The sequence below is a fragment of the Cricetulus griseus genome, chromosome 2, assembly GCF_003668045.3.
Source record: "Cricetulus griseus strain 17A/GY chromosome 2, alternate assembly CriGri-PICRH-1.0, whole genome shotgun sequence".
NCBI classification, from domain to species: Eukaryota; Metazoa; Chordata; class Mammalia; order Rodentia; family Cricetidae; genus Cricetulus; species Cricetulus griseus.
Window position 1 is genome coordinate 417602862 of NC_048595.1, and position 20142 is coordinate 417623003.

General features: G+C 40.5%; 1 protein-coding gene across 5 annotated transcripts in view; it reads left to right on the forward strand.

The window, feature by feature from the left end:
* Adam23 (ADAM metallopeptidase domain 23) overlaps positions 1–20142 on the forward strand; it is a 155628-nt gene that overhangs the window by 60553 nt on the left and 74933 nt on the right. For all 5 annotated transcript variants that reach the window (XM_027397059.2, XM_027397056.2, XM_027397057.2 and 2 more), the window contains exon 4: positions 16885–16948. In XM_027397059.2, the coding sequence (XP_027252860.1) occupies positions 16885–16948 (64 nt within the window). The remainder of the gene's footprint in view (positions 1–16884; positions 16949–20142) is intronic.

Genomic DNA, 20142 nt, shown 5'->3' on the forward strand with positions numbered 1-20142 from the left:
AATCACTGAAAGATGGATGTTTCTTCATAATAAAAGCAATTAAATTCCACTAAAGTTATGATAATTATTGTAACAAATCAATTAAAAAACTAGACATAGATATATATAACCAACTAGATTATATGTTTGAAGGAAAGTTCATGTACTAATAGTTCTTTTACTTAATCCTTGTTTGTAAGTTTTAATGCTCTTTTTACATTGTCAAACTTTGCAAGATTTGCCTTTTCATCACCAGCAAAAATTTCCACTGTAAATATTAATTCCTAAGATAGTTTCTAAGGATCACTATGAGTCCTTTACTGTATTTTCTACATCCTTCCTTGGCTGTTTGCTTGACTGGAATTAACTGAAAAGTAGGTTATTCAAGTAGAGCTCTGAGTGCTGTTTCATGAATTCATTTCTTTTTTTGGTAGATATACAATATTTTTTATTAATTTATTTTTTACATTCCAATCCCAGTTCCTCCTCCCTCCTCTCCCCCTGACTCTCCCTATTGCTTCCCCCCACCTCCCATCTGCTCCTCAGAGACGGTAAGGCCTCACCTAGGAAGTCTACTAAGTCTGTCCTATCATCTCCTTGAGGCAGGACCAAGGTAACCCCCAACCCTCCACTCCCCTGCATCTTGGCTGAGCAGGGTATCTCTACATATGGAATGGTTTCCACTAAGTCAGTTTGTGCTTTAGTGTTAGATCTTGGACCCATTGCCAGTGGCCTCATTCATTGTCCCACTCGTACCACTGTCACCTATATTCAGGGAGTCTAGTTCGGTCTTATGCAGGTTCCCCATTTGTCAGAACTGAGTCAGTGATCTCTCACTAGCTTGGGTCAGCTGATTCTGTGGGTTTCCCATCATGGTCTTGACTCCTTTGTTCATATTATCGCTCTTCCCTCACTTTGATTGTACTCCAGGAGCTTGGCCCATTGGTTAGTTGTAGATTTCTGCATCTGCTTCCATTTGTTTCTGAAAGAGAGTTCTAGCTTCTCTGTGGTTGTGGATTGTAGGGTGGGTATCTTTTGCTTTATGTCTGTTATCCACTTATAAGTGAGTACACACTGTATTTGTCTTTCTGGTTTTGTGTTTAGGCTGGGTGTCTTTTGCTTTATGTCTGGTATCCACTTATAAGTGAGTATACACTATACTTTCTGGTTTGGGGATTTTTTTTTCTAGTTCTGTCCATTTGCCTGCGAATTTTAGGATGTTATTATTTCTTACCACTGAGCAGTACTCCATTTTCTGTATCCATTCTTCAGTTGAGGGGCATCTAGATTGTTTCCAAGATCTGGCTATTACAAATAATGTTGCAATGAACATAGGTGAGCAAATGTCCTTGTGGTGTGAATGTGCCTCCTTTGGGTATATGTGCCCAACAGTGGTATTGCAGGGTCTTGAGGTAGGTTGATCCCTAATTTTCTGAGAAATCACCATACTGATTTCCACAGCAGCTGTACAAGTTTGTACTCCCACTAGCAATGGAGGAGTGTTCCCCTTTCTTCCCATTCTCTCCAGCATAAGCTGTCATTGGTGTTTTTGACCTTAGCCATGAATTCATTTCTAAATAAACGCTTTTCTGCTGTCTTTGTAATTAAGGAATCAACTGGGATGCTATAAAACACTTACGCCCTTTGCCCCCTGGAGTGTTTCAAGAATGACTGACTACCCGTGGACTTGAGAATAGTCTTGGACAATTGCAGTTCCCTCTTCAGAGAATGTGTCTTTAAAAAATTACTTATAAACTTTTTCACACACATATTTTGGTCATATTCTTTCCCCTCTTCCCCAAGTCATCCAGACACACCCTCCATACCCACCTCTTATCACATTCTTTCTCTTTCTTAAAAACAAAACTACCATCAAGCCAAAATATAAAAAGTGCATGCTTGTACACACACACACACTCTCTCTCTCTCTCTCTGAAAAGAATAAACAAACAAACACGAAGCCTGTTTTGTGTTGGTCAAATGTTCCTGAGCATGCAGCCTGCCCTGGGGTGTGACTAATATTCCAAGTGTCAGAGAATATGTCTTTCTACTATAGAGTTTGCCATCATTACTCTTCATTGACTACTTGACCATTCATCAATAACACTGTTCATTGATTTCTCTATGAACATGATTTGCCTTTTGGAATTGCAAGTTCATTATATTTTTCTCCTTTAAAGATTATCTCTTAAGATTTATTTTTTATAAGTATGAATATCTTGCCCACTGTATATGTGTACCACATGCATGCCTGATGCCAGTGAAGGTCAGAAGAGGGCATTGGACCCCAGGGACTGGAATTACAGATGATTGTAAGCCACCATTTAGGTCCTGTGAAAGAGCAACAAGTGCTCTTAACAACATAGCCAACTTTCCAACTCCATTGTTTTTCTTATTTTTTCCTATCCACATTTTAAAATTTTCAAGTGACACCGATGATGTGATAAGATTTTTATTTGTCCAGTATCTCAGTATCATATTTGAGTCCTGAATGTGTTTTTATTCTTTATCCTTTTTCTCCTTGTGATTTTGATTTATATCCTTGCAACATTTATTTTTATTTCATTTTCCTTCTGAATTTCACCAGCTTCCCTTTTATATTCTTTATGATATTTCTTTGACTTCCTTTTATAGAAAAGGTTATTTCTAAAATTTCTTCAAGGCCACAGTACTTGAGCATGTCTTCTGTCTCTTCTGATACACATCATTCATCTCTCCTGGACTTTGACACTTTGCGTCTTCAGTGCCTAGGCATACATACATACATACATACATACATACATACATACATACATACGTCTAATTTGTGCATAGAGCCATCTGCTGAAGTAGAGTCTGGGGAAGAGTGTGAGGAGCCACAGGGAGAGAGGGACAAGCTAGCACTCTTCACTTAATTTGGAGTTTGTTGCTTTGATACTTTTCTCTGGGATGTTCTTGTTCTCCTCAGAGAGGGGTCTCTCTCATTGGAGGCCAGTGACATCAGTGGAGCCTAGGGCAGAGTCCCCTGGGGCCTCTGTGGAGAGCGTGTGTTTGCAGTCCCAATATTCTTCACTTCACCTTGAAAGGTCACTTGACCTGTTCAGGGTCTAAGGTATATGTTGCTCAGCTTCACAATACTCAGCATCATAGTTTTTGATAGTTTGAGATTAGAGTTATTTTTAAATGATAAATGTATTTATTTCTCTTGTTCCTCGTCTAGACTCTGTTATTATTTATGAGGAACGTAGATGTATGAGGTTTAAAAATTAATTACAGTCTGAGAACATTGGAAGGAGGAAAACATTTTCAGTCCTTTGAAATAATTTGTTTTTTATCATTATGCATTGTTGTATGCATGTTACATGGGCAGATGACTTAGACTTCAGAGTGGAGGAGGGAGTTGGGAGCCGTGGAGGGCTGAGCAGGAAGGTGCCTGGGCTACCCTGTATTAGGTGGAGATGTAGGAGTTTGGGAACGTATGGAGTCATCTCACCGATGCAAATGGGACAGCCTGGGATAGCCATAACTCTCTGGGATTTGGGTGCTTATTTCTTGTGGTCATGGAATAAATTCCTGGAGTTGTCTTCTTATGTGCATGTAGAAGCTGACAACATTGGTTTGTAAGAAATAGGAAAGGACAGTAGTGGTCACTAGAAGGAAAAAGGAGGAGAGGACGGGGAAAGACAAAGGCAGGTTGGATAATAGGCACAAAATATACAGGTCCCCAGGAGTCTGCACAGAGAGTGACTGCAGCACACAAAAATTTATTATGTGTCTTCCAAAGAACCAGTAGAACAGATTTCAGAGGCTCCTGCCACAAAGGAACGATAACTGTTAAGGGAGATGGAAATTCAGATCACCCCAATTTTGAACACTGCACATTTTAACAAAATTAGCACATTGTACCTCTCAGAGAACGTAATTATATGTCAATTGAAAAAAAACAAACATAAAATTTAGAGTTACTTTTCAGTTTCCCAAACAATCTGCTTTGAAAAGATGAGCAACGTGAAATTTCTTCCTAGTTAAGAGTTATTGAAATGTTCAGGCATGAGGCACAGAAAAAGGGGAAAAGAAGCCTCATTATGCTGTTTTCACTCATTCTTTCTGATTTCGGATTGCCATTTTGAGTGGGTGTTTAAATTATTACCCATTTCAGAAATGTCTCTGGTTTTAGATATTATTAATCATCAGGAAGGCTGTTAAGTGCCATTCCATGGCCTTAGGACTTAAGAAAATTATGCATATAAGTAGAGCAATTTAAAATACTTGATGTGACCCTCTGATTACGCATTTAAAAACACTCCTAGAATAAGCCTCTTCAAAATTATTGGATGTGCTACATACTTAGACTGTAACATATTGTCTGATGAAAAAGTGACAGTCCAGCCTGAGGAAGAGGCTGCAGACAAAAGGCGGGGCTGTGCAAGTAAAGGGCCCTCAGTGAGGTGTGTGGCGTCTTTGTTTTATCCTGGACTCCGTTGATGTTGTCATCTGGGTGTTGTCATTTCACCTCCCACTATTTATCAGTGGTTCTCAACCTTCCTAATGCTTCGATGTTTTAGTACAGTTCCTCGTGTTGTGGTGACCCCCACCCGTACAATTATTTCATTGCTACTTCACAACTCATTCTGCTACTGTTACCAATTGTAATGTAAATATCTGATACACTGGGTATCTGAAATGTGACCCCCAAAGGTGTCATGACCCACAGATGGAGTATTGCTGCTCTATATAAACATCTATGTCGGTACAGTGAGTGGCATGGAAGGGAGCGAGGGATGACAATTGATATTATGAATTCAGAAGTATATTTTTAAATGTTTAGCATAATGACTGAGATCAATATTTTCTAGGCATGTTAATTTTGGTAATTAAAATGATGTTTTTCCCTTTTATGTCAAATATAAGTTTATAGAGTCTTCCAGTGAAAGTAAAGGATATCACATGCCTTAAATATTGTTTTAATTATATGTGTGTGGGTGTTTTGCCTGCATGTATGTCTGTGCACCATGTTCATGCCTGGTACCTGCAAAGGCCAGAGGAGGGCATTGGGTCCCTTGGACCTGGAGTTATAGATGAGTGTGAGCTCCCAGGTAGGTGCTGGGAACCTGATCTAGGTCCTCTGGAAGAACAGCCTGTGCTCTTAATCACTGAGCCAGCTTTCATTGAAAAACAAAGCTTTGATTGTCACATCTTTTTGAGGTCTTTGAGGACAATTTCATGTATTTACTTCATTGCTGACTGACTTTGGAGTTAGGTAAACCTTGATTTTCTGTTCATTTAGCTCTCCTAACACAGGAGTTAACCATCTAGATGGTACAGTAATGTAATTCAGACCTTGTCAGTCCTGGTGTGTGGTGGCATTTCTGAACTTCTCTCTTCTGTGCTTTGCTCTTGCAATAACTTTCTTTCCCTCCCCAACATTCCCTCTTCAAATACAAGTGGATTGTTATTTGCGTACTAGAGTCTGAAAGCGGCCCGATGTCTGTTGTTTCTAGAAAAGGAGAAAGTTCTCTTTCTATTCTGTGCTTTTCTCCTCCCACCTGTTCCTTAGTTTCCTCTCTCTGGTCTTAATAGTCATAGTTTTCTGATTCCAAATACCTTTGCCATGGTCTCTTTCTGGCTCACATTGTCTCATACCCCACGTCAGAAGTAGACTAAGCTTTTCTGTTTCTTTTAACTGTAGACATTTTGGATCCCTTCTCCTGGTCAGTGGATAGAGAACTTTTTTTGGCATTCATGAGGCCTAGGGTTTGACTGTCAGCACCACATGGACATGGTGGTGAATCAAGCAGACCATTCTGGAGGTAGAGGCAGGAAGATCTGAAGTTCAGGGTTATCCCTGGCTCCATAGCAAGTTTGAGGTCAGCCTGGGATGCTAGAGCTTGCCTCAAAAAATAGTAACAGCAATAATAAATGCTTTTGTTGTTAACATCAATAATAAAACATTCCTCTATATTCATCACTCTGGGTGACAAGCAGGGCATTGTTGGCGTCTTAGAAACAATGGCGTCCTGTCTGTCCCTCATTGCATATGTCTTCCACCACCCTCTTCTACCCATGATTACTTCTCATCCTGAAGTTTAGGTGTAAATTTGGGAATTTTAAATGTGGATCATACACAGTTAATGCTAGGATTTCTACCAGGGCACTAAATACATCTGGTTTAAGATTGGACTATAAATAGGTCCCCTGGAAGACCCAAATAGAAAAGTTTCTTCTTCTTCTTCTTCTTTTTTTTTTTTTTTCTGTGTCAGTCTCTCTGGGATTTGTCAGCTCTGGAATCTTACAAAGGTTTTGCTTTTGATCTAAATATTGAGGGTCACTTTGGGAATGTAAGATTGTTGATCTGGACTGGAATTTTAGGAGCATATAATGAAAGTTGGCTGAAGGAAATGGCCAATTTACAGAGATTGTTTTCAAACTCTGACCTATAGATCTCTTCTGCATTTTTAAGCCGCCAGTGATTTCACTGTGCTACTGGCAGACCACATATACATCAACATAGAAGGAATGTGTTTACTTCTAAAGTATTGAAAATTATTTTAAGATACATTTTTAGAATGCCATGCACAAACAGTACTCTAAATAGCTTTTAAAAGATAAAAATCCACTTTTAATATTATGCAAAATGTCTAGACTCTATAATTAGACTGGAATAGATTAAATTACTCACCTCTAATCACTATTTTATACACGTCTCTCAAAGTGACATTAATTGCTCTCCAATTTGCTAATTATAAGATAGTTGCAGGATGGGCACTAATTTCTCCCCGTTATCCCTGGTTTTTAGCATTTTTATGATAAAGCCTGTTAATGTGATCGTGAGGTTTTGGGTTTATTTTAGTCACAGTGAAGTAAGGGTTTTTGCAGACCATTTAGATTGGTTAACACGAATGTAGTTTTGACAGTTTTTGGTCCTTGGCCTTCATATTAGTTTCCGTGTAAGAGGGTGTTTTGTTAATTGTTAATCAGATCTGTAGAAAGAGTATCAGATAATATCTTGAAAACAGAGGCGTTCTCTTTTGGTGGAGGTATGTAGAAATATGTAGAGTTAGGGAAAGTGTAAGCAGTTTCCTACAGTGTGCAGGTCGTGTGAATGGAGCTGTCTCCAGCATTTTGTGGAAAAGATTGGCTTGTACAGGCACTCAGTGTTCCCACAGCTGATTATCTGACAGAGTGTTCCTACTAGATGGACTCTGTGCGCTGCAGTGTTAGCATCCTTCATTTTTAAGGGGTTTAATAGCTACTTCTGTGTCACTGACAAAAATGTCTTAAAGGAAGGAAAATTTGTTTTGGTTCATGGTTTCAAAAGGTTTCATTCTGTCAAGGTGGGGAAAGCATCATAGAGCAGCTCTTTTCATGGTAGGGGGAGTGTGTGGCAAAGAGTCTTATATCCATTCTTAAGTACCTTAACCAAAAAAGGGAACATGATATCATGTATATGGAACAAACACACTTTCTTCCTCAATTCTCCAAGGATTTGGTAACCACACCTTAGATTCAACTTCTCATTATCTGGCCTTGGGGATCAAGAGTAACCACACCTCATACCAAGTCTGTTGTCATTTAGATAAGACACCCAAGGCCAAGATTAAACATCCTACCATAGCCACACCTTAGACCTTTAGGTCTTATGACTTACTAAGGACAGTTTTGAACTCTCTGACTTTGAGCCACGATGAAGCAGAGCCATCTTTATGGGCCCCGACACCTTAGGTAGGAAGAAAGCACCTAAAAGACAACTGTGGATGTTCTAAAACAAAAACTTTATGTCTTAACTATTAAAACAATACAAGGCTGCAAAGCAGAGGCTGGGCAGATGGCTTAGATTGTACAGTGCTTGTTGTGTAAGCATGGGGATGAATTCCCAGCATCCCTGTATGGAGGCCAGGGTTAAGAGTGTACCTGGAATCCCAGTGCTGGAGTGATGAAAACAGGCAGATCCCTTGGGCTTGCTGGCCAGCCAGTCTAACCAATTAGTGAGCTCCTAGTTCAGTGACAGAGCCTGTCTCAAAAAATAAAGTGGGGAGCAATTGAGGAAGACACTCAGTGATGACTCTACATGTACATGTACACACACACACACACACACACACACACAAACACTACATCCCTACAAATAAACGAACACATCACACACATAACACTGCACACACCCCCACATACACACCCCCACTACACACATACACATGCATACACACACACACACACACACACACACACACAGGCTTACAAAGTATAGCTGGCCTTTCCCTAATGGATTTTTCATATATCTAATTTCACACACACACACACACACACACACACACACACACACACACACACACACACACAATAAAAGTTAAAGACTTGGAAATATTTTGTCAAAAATTAATCTTTAATTTCTCTTAAAATTGTTGACTTCTCTTCTTCCCTATGCATAATTCACTGTTCAGCAGTTAATCAAATGAGTGAAAGAGAGTTACAGCTCCAGGGTCTCATATGTGGATAGACCTCTTCCTAGTATGTGTGCTTGTTTCTTGCAGCTCCATCCTGCTGCTAACATTAATTACTTTGCTGATGGCACTAATTGACCTGGTAAAGGAGCCTCTCTGTGTTCAGCCTGTCCCAGGTCCTAAAGACCTTGGATTCTCTTTGAACACAGGATGTAATGCCTGCTTTGAGCTTTTATATAAAGCTTTCCAAATGCAAATTCTCATTCGTTCTTTTAAAAGGTCCAAGCCCTTGCTTAAGCCTTTGTACTGTCCCAAACCTGCCTTTTAAATCACGCCACCTCTTTCGTGCTCAGGAGTGTTTTTTGTTTTTGTTTGGTTGTTTTGTTTTCGTTTTTTTGGTGTGTGTGTGTGTGTTTGTGTTTGTGTGTGAGCTTTGTTTTTGTTTTTCAAGAGAGAGAAAGAATATGATGTTGTGTTGTAGGTGGGGATCTGGGAGGAGCTGGGGGAGAGGAAAGAATATGACCAAAATACATTATGTGAAAAATTTTAAAACTAAATTAAAAAGTTTTATTTGCTAATGTTTAAGTTACATGTATCCGAAATAACATTTTATTTTTGTACCTTGCAGTTTTAATAAGCTTAACACATCGACAGATAGTGGGCTTGGGCAGTCAGCGGGGCCTCTGGCAGTGGAACCAGTATTTATCCCTAGTGCATGAACTGGTTTTGTGGAGCCCATTCCCTATGGATGGGTAAAGGGGGAGGGCCGTGGTCCTGCCCCAAATGATGTGACAGACTTTGATGATCCCCCAAGGTAGGCCTCACCCTCTCTGAGGAGTGGATGGGGAAATGGTGGGTGTTAGTATTCAGGCATCTGTACTGGCCTGTCTTTGGGGTTCTGACAGGATATGTATGCCCTTAGCTGCAGCCACTAAGAGCACCACCTGTGAATATTCACTATGTTCCTTTTAAAAGGGCCCTGCCCACCTCCCATCCTTCTCTTTCTCTCCTTCTCTTTGTCTTTCCCTCCTCTCTCTCCCTCTTCCTTTCTCTTTGCCTCTTCCCTTTCTCTTCTCTCCTGCTTCTCCTGTCTCGAGTCTGTTCTCTCCCTTTCCCATCCCCCCTTTTTATAATCCCATTCCCTAGTTTAAAAAAAAAAAAAAAAACCCTCTGCTTGAACCCTCTCTTGTGTGCAACTTTTCTTAAATTACAACAGTGGGGAGAGTGAGAGTACGGGAGAGAGAGGAAACTGGGATTGGTACGTAAAATAAGATTGTTTTTAATTTAAAGAAAAAAAAACCGGTTGAATTTGTAAATACAGGAAAAAAATAAGCCTAATACAATTAAATTGAGATATATGTGCTTTATAATAAAATAGAATGCATCATTTGTGTTGGCCTAAAATACGAAGCTTTTGCTATGGTGTCTCATTGGATAAGTAGTCTATGCCAGTTGTGGTGGTGCACAACTTTAATTTCAGCACCCAGGAGGCAGAAACAGACAGATCTCTGTGAATTCCACTGTGAGGGCTACAGAGTGAAATTTGTCTCAAAAGAAAAACAAAGAAAGGTTGCCTATTATTAATGAAGAAAATTTAGGTAGGCAAAAGAAAGAGAGGAAAACGATGGGAATTTCTTCAGGAAGTAACAGCTGGTGATGACATTTTGGAGTATGTCTTTTTGGAAGTTTTTCCATCTCGGTGTGGACACCTGTAAGCATCCTGGAGAGGTACAACATTTTCACATTGGTTCTTTGCCTTGATTGTGTCATCATTTCTCCAAGTGACTGTAAAATAGCACACACTAAACCCCCTCACATCTATGTAAGTGTGTGTGTGTGTGTGTGTGTGTGTGTGTGAGAGAGAGAGAGAGAGAGAGAGAGAGAGAGAGAGAGAGAGAGAGAGAGAGAGAGAGAATGTGTGTGTATGTGTGAGTGTAGGTGTGATGAGTGTGGGCGGGAGTGGAGATGAGTGTAACTGCAGTGTGAGTGTGGATGGGAGTAGATACACGAGAATGAGCATGTATACTGAGTGTGATGTGACTGTGTGAGTGTGAATGGGAGTGACTGTGAGTGCATATGAGTGTGATTATGGGTGTGAATGTGACTGTAGATGTTTGTGAGTGTGTATGCATGTTTGAGTATATGTGTGTGTGAGAGAAAGAGAGATGGGAGAGAGAGAGAGAAAGAGAGAGAGAGACAGCATTGCCTTCCTTGTTTCCTTTCCTCATCAAATCATTCTAGGCAGAACTGAATAAAGAGGGAACACACTGTCGGCTTCTGATACCCTTTGCCAAATTGGCCTCTGGAGTGTTGGTTTTCCTACAACCTTGCCAGCATTCGCTACTATCATTCACTTTTATTTTCTAAATGGGTCGAGTAAATGGCCTCTTATGTTATTTTAATTTTCAAGTCTTTTATTGCTATTGCAATTGTGCATTGCATATGACTGATCACCCTTAACATTTCTTGTTCGGTTTTTACATGAGTTGCTCCTTGAATATTTGATTTTGTGGATGCCTTTTGTCCACTTTTCTTTTGAAATGTTCTTGGTTTTTAGAAGACCCTTACATTAAAGGTAGTAAGTCTTTGTTTTTCACCTATTTTGTAAGTACTTTTTTTTATCATTTTACTTTGAAATTTTGATTGTTTTAACAAATTATTTCTATATGTTTTATTTTTTTTATAGTTTTATCAATTCTTTTGGGTTTCAGGTAATATACCAAAAACATTCCCTCAGTGTTCACTGGAATTTGTGTAGTTAACTTAAAGATTTACTTTAAAACGTACACAACTTTAATACATAGAGTCTTGGTTTGGTATAAGGTGTGGGATGGAGATCTGTTTTCCCCAAATAGTTAGTCATGTGTCTGTAATATATGGATTCTTTATTTTTTCCTTTCCTGACTCATTTTTTTTTTTCAGTTTTCTACTCTGTAGATTTAAATGCCATTCTTAGCACTGTGAGGTTTTTCATGTGAACTGTAGACATTCTGGATGGAAGATCAGGCTAGTGCTCATCTTAGTGCCTGTAATACCAATACAAAGTCCTGGTTTTTATTAGTTTCTTTGAAAAATGATGCACATTTTCTTTCATTAAGCTGAAATTAAGAGTCTTTTTGTCATGTTAAAAAAAAAACAACAAGACTCTTGAGATTTTGTTTAGACTTGCACTAAAATTCAGGTAGGTTGAGTGTGATGGACATAGTAGTCACATGGACTGTTCCAGATTGAGGGTGACAGACATTTTCATCACATGGACTGTTTTCCTTAGGGAATCAGGGAAATGCTTCATTCGGCCATGACTTCTTTTATATTTTTTTAAACTAAGGATTTTCTGTTATATCCTTTCTGTATATTTACACTTGTTTATTCTTTTTTTTTTTTTTGAGACAGGATTTCTCTGTGTAGCTTTGGAGCCTATCCTGGCACTCGCTCTGGAGACCAGGCTAGCCTCGAACTCACAGAGATCCGCCTGCCTCTGCCTCCCAAGTGCTGGGATTAAAGGCATGCGACACCAATGCCCGGCCTTTGTTTATTCTTAAGGTATTTAAGTATTAACATATGAATGTTGGTATTATGTGTATGTAAAGTTTATTATTATTCAGGAAACTCTCTCCCCATATTATCTTGATATTGTTTTTAGTGGTTTACATAGAAATGTGTGCTTCATATTTATCTGGAAACCAGCCATATATATTTTTTTATTTATGTGCGTTAGTGTTTTGCCTGCATGCATGTCTGTATGAGGGTGTCGGGAACCCTGGCACTGGAGTTACAGATAGTTGTAAGCTGTCATGTAGGTGTTGGGAATCCAACTTGGGTCCTCTAGAAGAGCACCCAGTGCTCTTAACCACTGAGCCCCACTTCTGATAGTTTTCTGTTTCTCCAGCCTTATTTATGATAGTTTTTTCCATTGACTTCTTTTTATTCTTTGGGCCATTTCCCTCAAGCCCCGGAAGACTGGAATATGGCATGACTGAAGTGTGGGTGTTTTCTTCTGTTTGTTATTGTTTTTTGTTTGTTTGTTTCTAGTAGGCTGAAAATTAAAAGAGGGAGTACTCTATTTCCTAGGACTGGTAAGGGCTAGACTTGGAGTAGCTGTTTCTTCTGGACGGAATGCCACTGGTCAGGTTGATGACAGATCCTGGCTGACACTCATGGACACACTGGTAGCCACACAGTCATTTAACTGCTTCATGTGCTTCGAAGCCACCTCCTAGAAAGGAGTTGGATCATGGGGATTGATTAGTCCCTTTCAGTGTAGATTCTCTACCTTTACACTATACACTTAAACTCCGTGTCATGTTTTCATCTAACTCCTCTTCCCTTTCTCCCTCCACTCTGAAGTCGCAGCCCTGTATTTCTTCTCCTTATACTAGGTTTCTAAACTGTATTATGGCACATGGGCTCATCACTGGAGATGTAAGGAGCACCTATGCTGTAAAATTTCTGATATAACCTCCCATGTCATTGAGGAAGTCATCAAATCCCTCTTGTAAGCCTTCAGTGGCTTAAACCCTTGCTCCTTTCCACCCTACTCTTGTTAGGATTGTTCTCTGCTCAGCTCTGTTCTTATGAACTATGCCCACACTATGCCTTTGCCTAGCATGCCATCTTTGTCTAACTTAACACAAAGCCTCTATTTAACCTGTAATTATTCTCACCCACCTGGCATATCATTGCTGTACTCTTAAATGCCAGCCTCTCCATGTCTCTATCTTTTAACCTAGTTTAAACTCTTATTTTATTGTTTACACTTAAAGGATTACACTTCACCCCCTACAGCTGAGAAAAATAGCAATTGACAGACCATTTTACTTTTAAATCTATTGCTTAAAAAACAAAACAAAACAAAACAAAAAAGCAATATAAGGGCAGATGCATCGTTGTAGGTAATAAGCTTATGCTTGTATGAATGTATTAACCGAAATTCCTGTGATTGTCTTCATTACCAGTTAAGGAAGTAATCATTTGGTGAATTAAAAATATCCCAAGTGGGTAGTGGGAGACATCTCAGTGGATGAAGTTCTTACCTCATAAGCACGAGGACCTGTCTTCAATCCCTAGCATCTTTGTACGACAAGCTCCAAATGAGGATATGCTGGAGGAGGTGGCAACAGGAGAATTCCTGGGACTTGCTGGCTAGCCAGCCTATCTGAGTTAATGAGCCCAGATTCCAGTGAGAGACCATGGTGGACAGCTCCTGAGGAATGAATGAGGTTGACCACCTCTCTCTCTCTCTCTCTCTCTCTCTCCTCTCTCTCTCTCTCTCTCTCTCTCTCTCTCACACACACACACACACACACCCATATATATATATATATATATATATATATATATATATATATATATGAAAAGAAGCTTCTGGTAGATAGAGGGAACTGGTGTAGTGTGCTGAAGCCTTGTAAAATTGAGGGTCTGCATGGTGACCAGCATTAGCTGTCATGACTAGTCAGATGAACTAGTAGTTCTGAGAGCTGGTGTGAATGATGTGAATGAGACTCCTTACAGGAATTTGTCAGGGGTCTCTTGGGTGGACATGAAAACATGTCTAAGTACAGATACTGTCTAGTTACCTTTCTGTTCCTGTGACAAAAACTACAATGACCACCCTTAGAAAAGAAAGAAAGAAACTGGGATTACTGTGTCAGGGTTTGGGGTTCATGATGGTGGAGCAGTTACAGCAATAGTTACAGCAAGTTTACATCTTAGGCTTCAAGTCGGGGACAGAGAGAGGGAGAGAGGGAGGGAGGGAGGGAGGGAGAGAGAGAGAGAGAGAGAGAGAGAGAGAGAGAGAGAGAGAGAGAGAGAGAGAGAGAGAACCCATTGGGAATGAGTGTGTGCATGTATCTTTTGAAACCTCAAAGCCCACTCCCAGTGATCTTCTCTAACCAGGCCACACCTCCCAGTCCTTCCCATACAATTTCACCAATTAGGAACCAAATATCCAAACATATGAGCCTATGGGGGGCACTCAAACCACCACAGATACTATTTTATTTGTGTTGTAAAACCTGTCCTTTGGTGCACACAGGACATGCTAGCTGCAGGGGAGATTCCTACCTAAGTGTCAGCAGGCTCTGAGCACCCTTTCGGGAGCCTCCTATGGGATCACCGCAGGACACATCAGGTGCTGCTCTGAAAAACACGCAGAACCACATCATCTCGACTCCTATTCTTCAGTCACAGTACTTTGATGTTTCTTTACAAGTAAACCTACTGTGAAGAGTGACTTCTAGAAAGTCGGTATGCCTGAGCAGGATGGGACCTGAAGAACTGTCTGTTGCAGCCTTGCATTTTGTAGAAGAGGAAACAAAGCCCTACATCTAGGGCATAAAAGTGGCTTGGAGAAGAGTTCTTAGTTCCTATATAGAATAATAAATGTGAGCTGACACTCCTGTCATTACTTCTGGTGGCAGATCTGGACAGACACTGAAGGGACTTTGGCCAACTTGACCATGACAAGTATAGATCTCGCAGGCCTTGCCCTTCTCTCCCATTCCCTCTGCCCTGCTAAAAACCATTAGACTACGTTCCTAAAGCTAGATACCAAGGTCACTTCCCTTATTTGGCTCCTTCCTGCTCCTGAAGCTGACTACCAAAGTCCAACAATCAGAAGCCTCTTTTGGGTCACCTAATTAATATTCTCAGTTAAAATTAAACACCCCATCCTAACACAGGCTTCCTCCTCCCTTCATCTTTATAAAGCAATGTTTGCTTATGTGCCATGTCTCTCCCTCTATTCACAGACAGTCCTTTGTCCCTCCAGGACAAACACCTCTTCCCCTGACCTTTGCCCCTTTCTTCTTCTCCCGCCTCCCTTGTCCCTTATCTCCTTATCTCTACAGCTTTGCCCATTCTAACACAGACCTCCCCCCTTTCTCTTCTTAAAAATGACACCTGTAAGGTCTTTTGCTGCCAAAGTCAGAAAGCAGCCACTTGATCTTTTCTTCTTCACTTAATAAAGGATCTCTCTGTGAAAACAGGTGCTTGGGTGTGGTTTGTGTCTAATCCAGGTATCCAGGAGGGAGCCACACTGTTCTGGAGTCTCCTTCAACACCCAGATCCTAATCCAGTGCTCTTTGGTGGGTACATCGCACCCTGCCCTGCCTTCAGCTCTGGAAACCTGAGTAGAGGGATAAATGAAGAAAGGACAGATACATAAATGCACAGGAAACCTGGAATCAGGTGTGCTGTGCTTGCATAGAGGGAAGGTGTTAGTCTCAGTAGGAGGCCTCTATTAGGTGAGAAGGCTCCAGCTGTGACTAAACAGGAGGATGAAGTTGCTGGACACTTTCTGTACACACTGTCATTTCCAAGCAGACCAGAGGAAGGCTTTGCCCATTCCCAGGGGTCTGAGGCATTAGTCCTTATCAGTAATACACATGCATTCAAGTCTTCCTCTGCTCTCCATGACAAAGTGCTTATTTCCCACGTTTATAGGGGGACAATACATTTTAAAAACTTGAGTTAAAGCAACACTAGTGACAGTCACAGTGCCTAACACTGAGTACCCAGTCCTGGTTTCTAGGCTAAGTTCTGCATATTTGTGGTTTAACTTAATCAATTTAGTCTTCACAGTGTCCTAATGACTTTCATATTTTTGACAATCTCATTTTACACAAGTTAGTGAAACTTGCTCATGATGATACCTCTATCTGTGGACTGTGCTATGTCTAAACCCTGCTGTGACTTGCAAGTTTGTGTTCTTAAGTTTTTAAATTAAAATTTGATTTGTACTGTGTTTTTGGGTGTGATGCAGAATATGTGTGTGTGCTCATGTAGGTGCTTGTGTGCCAGAGGTCAGAGGACATCTTTCAGTAGCCAGTTCTCTCTTTCCATTGTGGGATTTGGGGATTGAACTAGGGTTGTTAGGTTTGTGTGGCAAGTGCTTTTATCCATTGGGCCATCTTGATGGCCCTATGCATTTTTAAATGGATTTAAAAATTCAAAATAATACTCTTTCCTAGTATTTAGAATTGCATGTGATCCAAATATCATTCTCCATAAATAAACCATTACTGGGACACAGCCACACTCATCTGTCTATATCTTGTTGACAGGATGGCAGGATCATTGTTGCCGCAGGGACCACACAGCTGGCAGAGACATCGTGTTTACTATCTGGTCTTTATGGGGAATGCTTGCCAGTTCTTTTCTGTATTCCTCCCCAATGATCCACACTTAAAAAAAAATTCCATTAGAGCATAATTGTGTGTGTTTAATAGGGCTTGTCTTCTACACGCAGCTTAGTTTCATAGTTTAAACTGCCATGTCCACTAGGTGTTGAATCTAAAGGTTTCCCTAAAGTTACCTGTTTTATCCCTCTCAGTAGACTGAAGGTTTTCCTTTTTTTCTGTATGCTGTTTTGAGACTTGATAGCAGCCTGCTTTGCCCCGACTGCAGGTCTATGGTTTCCATGCTCTTCCCATCCATTTATTGAACATTTGGATGCAGAAATCACTCTGTCTCCTTTTCTTTTCAGTGGTTTGCTGTCTTCTGACTACGTGGAGATTCACTATGAAAATGGGAAACCGATGTACTCTAAGGTATAGTAAAGTGGCCAGATGTCTTTCAAGATAACATATATTCATCCTAGAATATGACCAACACACACAGCATTATCCTGATGTCTGTCAATAAGATCACCCGGCCTCCTACGCAAGGGACCTGATTTACTGAGGAAGAATTCACGAGCACTTAAAACGCTGAGGCAACATTAGATTCTCTATACTAAGGACCATAAGGGAATTTTATTGTTTTGATTTCACATCCATTATCTTTTTGCATGATCAGTGAGCTTCACTGATCCACGTCAGCACCATAAGTACACTGGGCTATCCCTTTTTAAAAAATACTTGGGACTATAAGTCTTTTGGCTTTAATTTTTTAAAAAGTATTTGTGTATACAAAGTGATATTTGGGGATAGGGTTCCAGTTTAAACACAGAATTCATTTATGTTTCACCTACCCCATGTACACACAGCTTGAAGGTATTTAGTACATTTTAGATAATTTTGTTTATGAACCCGTTTCTTGGTGTAGAATTTTCCGCTTCTACTGCAATGCTGGTGCTCAGAGTGTTGGAGACTTTTGATTAGGAATGCTCAGTCAAGCTTTCAGGGCCATAGAATCAGAATTGTAAGACTGCGTGAACTCACTGGGCGGTGGTGGCACACGCCTTTAATCCCAGCACAGAGGCAGAGGCAGGCAGATCTCTGTGAGTTCAAGGCCAGCCTGGACAGCCTCCAAAGCCACAGAGAAACTCTGTCTTGAGAAAAAAAACAAAAAAAAAGACTGAGTGAACTCTTTTACTGTGATGATTTAGTGTAAGTGCCTTATGCCCAAGAGTAAAAGACAGGTGGGAAAATGAGATCTGGGGGGGCATATTCTTCTTTTTCTCCTGTTTTTGAAGCGTGTAACCCAGATTGGCCTCAAACTTGAGGTTCATTTGCCTTAGTCTCCCGAAGGCCGAGATTACAGGCATGCACTTTCATACCCAGCTTTAATTCATCATTTTATTTATTTTATTTATTTTTTCTTGCCGGGGACCAAACTTGGGACCTTGGGCATGCTAGGCAATGCCCTATCCCTGAGCTGTAACTCAGGCCTGCCCCCACTTAACCGTCACAACAGGTCCATGAGGTGAGTATTCTTATTCCTATAGTAAAACAAAAAACACAGAGGCATAGAGAAGACAATAAACCTGCTCATCAGGGCCACCACAGGCTGTAACCTAAAGGTAACTGGGTACCAGAAATTCTTCAGGTGGAGATGATCTTTTCTTCTGACCCTGAAGAACCAATACAGAACAAATGGGGTTAAACGAAAGCAAGAGAGGTATTGCCGGTAGTTCTTGCCAAATAGTGATTTCCCTCAGTCAGGCAGGAAACCCGTGAAATGGGTAAAGAAAAGAAATTCTGACTTTTTCGTGTCTGTCCCAGTGCCACTGAGGCTCAGGAGTGCCCATGTAAACCACAGGAATGCAGGAGCAAGCAAGAAACAAGCAATGGGGGAAACAATTTGTATTTTACAGATGGCTAATGAACATCAGCATAGCAGCAGTGCCTTTCAAGGAAGATCTGCAGATCTGTGAGGCAAGGAGAACTGGGATTCCCAGGCCATATCACCTCAGCACATGCTGATGGGTGGCTGTAATTAGAAAAACTGCCCACGGCCATGGTGCGGGTCTGTCCAATTAGCAGTGGGCACATCTGCAGTGTCCTTTGGCATTTAAGTTGTTTGCACAGACCAGGGACTTCCCACTGTCAGCGTTCTCCTCCAGCTGCATCTGGGAGTTTCGAATCCCCAGAGACTAAGGCCATGGAAGGGGACCAGCAGTGCCAACTGAAGTGCGGGAGCGGTGTTTGCTGGCGTTTGTGCAAAACCATGCTGTTATCAGCTGCACCAGTGCTCTGAGCACTGCGGGTGCTGACTCATGAACCTGGAGGAGATCACACAAGGACTTTTCAGACTCAGCAAATGGGGCACCTTTGCAGTCTCAGTAACCTGACCCAAACTTCTCTCTAAGAAGCTCATTTTTTTTTTTTTTAAAGAAGTACAATAGCTAATTGGCATACAGAGTTCATTTGAGGTAACCCAAATGAGGCTTTTTTATTAGTAAGATAGTCCAAACCTCCTGTGGTTGTACCATATTTAAAGCAAAAGCTACATCAACTCTGGCAAGAGAAGCTATGGTCACTGTAGTTTGATTTTGTGTCCATCTGTTTTCTTTCATTTACGATCTGTTTCAAATTTACTTGTTAATAGATAATGAGTTGATGGTAACAACCTAATGGTGATATCCTGACTTTTACATATATGTACACACACATCCACACACACACACATCCTTAAGCTCCAAGAAGATACCATACACACCATCTATGCAGGATTCATAAATTGTAATGACAGTGTAAATGCTTTAGCAGGCATGAAACCTATATTTTTATTGGATCATTATTTTTTTAAAAACTACATAATGTCCTTCTAGCCTGTTTGTTATTATTTATTTAAAAATATCAAGCCACAGACATTTACTTTGCTTCCAGCCTTCCCTCATGATCGTCCTAAGGAAAAACTTCCCAGATGCAGTCTAAATACACTGTAATTGCTGAAGAATTCATTTTAAGAATAAGACTCGTTGGATCAAAGAGTTGTATATATTTTATGACTTTTGGTCCTAATGATAACATTTGCTTCTAAAATTATGCGTAATTTTGCATAAATTCACCTTCCCATTACACACATAAATTTAAAAGCATCTAAAAAGTGAACCTTGTGGAGATTGGCTTCTATGATGTTTTTTTTTGTGAGGAATACCAGAGAGGGAAGTTAATGTGTAGGAGTGGCAAGGTTTCTACCTGCTATGTAAGTTGATCTCACTGTGGGCTCAGTGGTTAAGAATATGTACGGCTCTTGCAGAGGAGCTGAGTTTGGTTCCTAGCACCCATGCTGGATGCTTCACTGCTGCTTGTAATGTTAACTTCAGGGACTCTAATGCCCGTTTCTGGATTCTACATTCACATGCGTGTTCCCACCCCACTTGCCATATACACCTTATATATATAATATAAAATACAAAAGATACTGTTCTGTTTAGACAAAGGAAGGTATATACACAAACACTCCCCTCACCCATTGCGGGCTGTTATTTGACTACAGCAGCCTGGAATCATAAACCACGTATGAGGGCCACGAGGTAAAATATAGATGTGGATACTTAAATTGATCTGGGGTATAA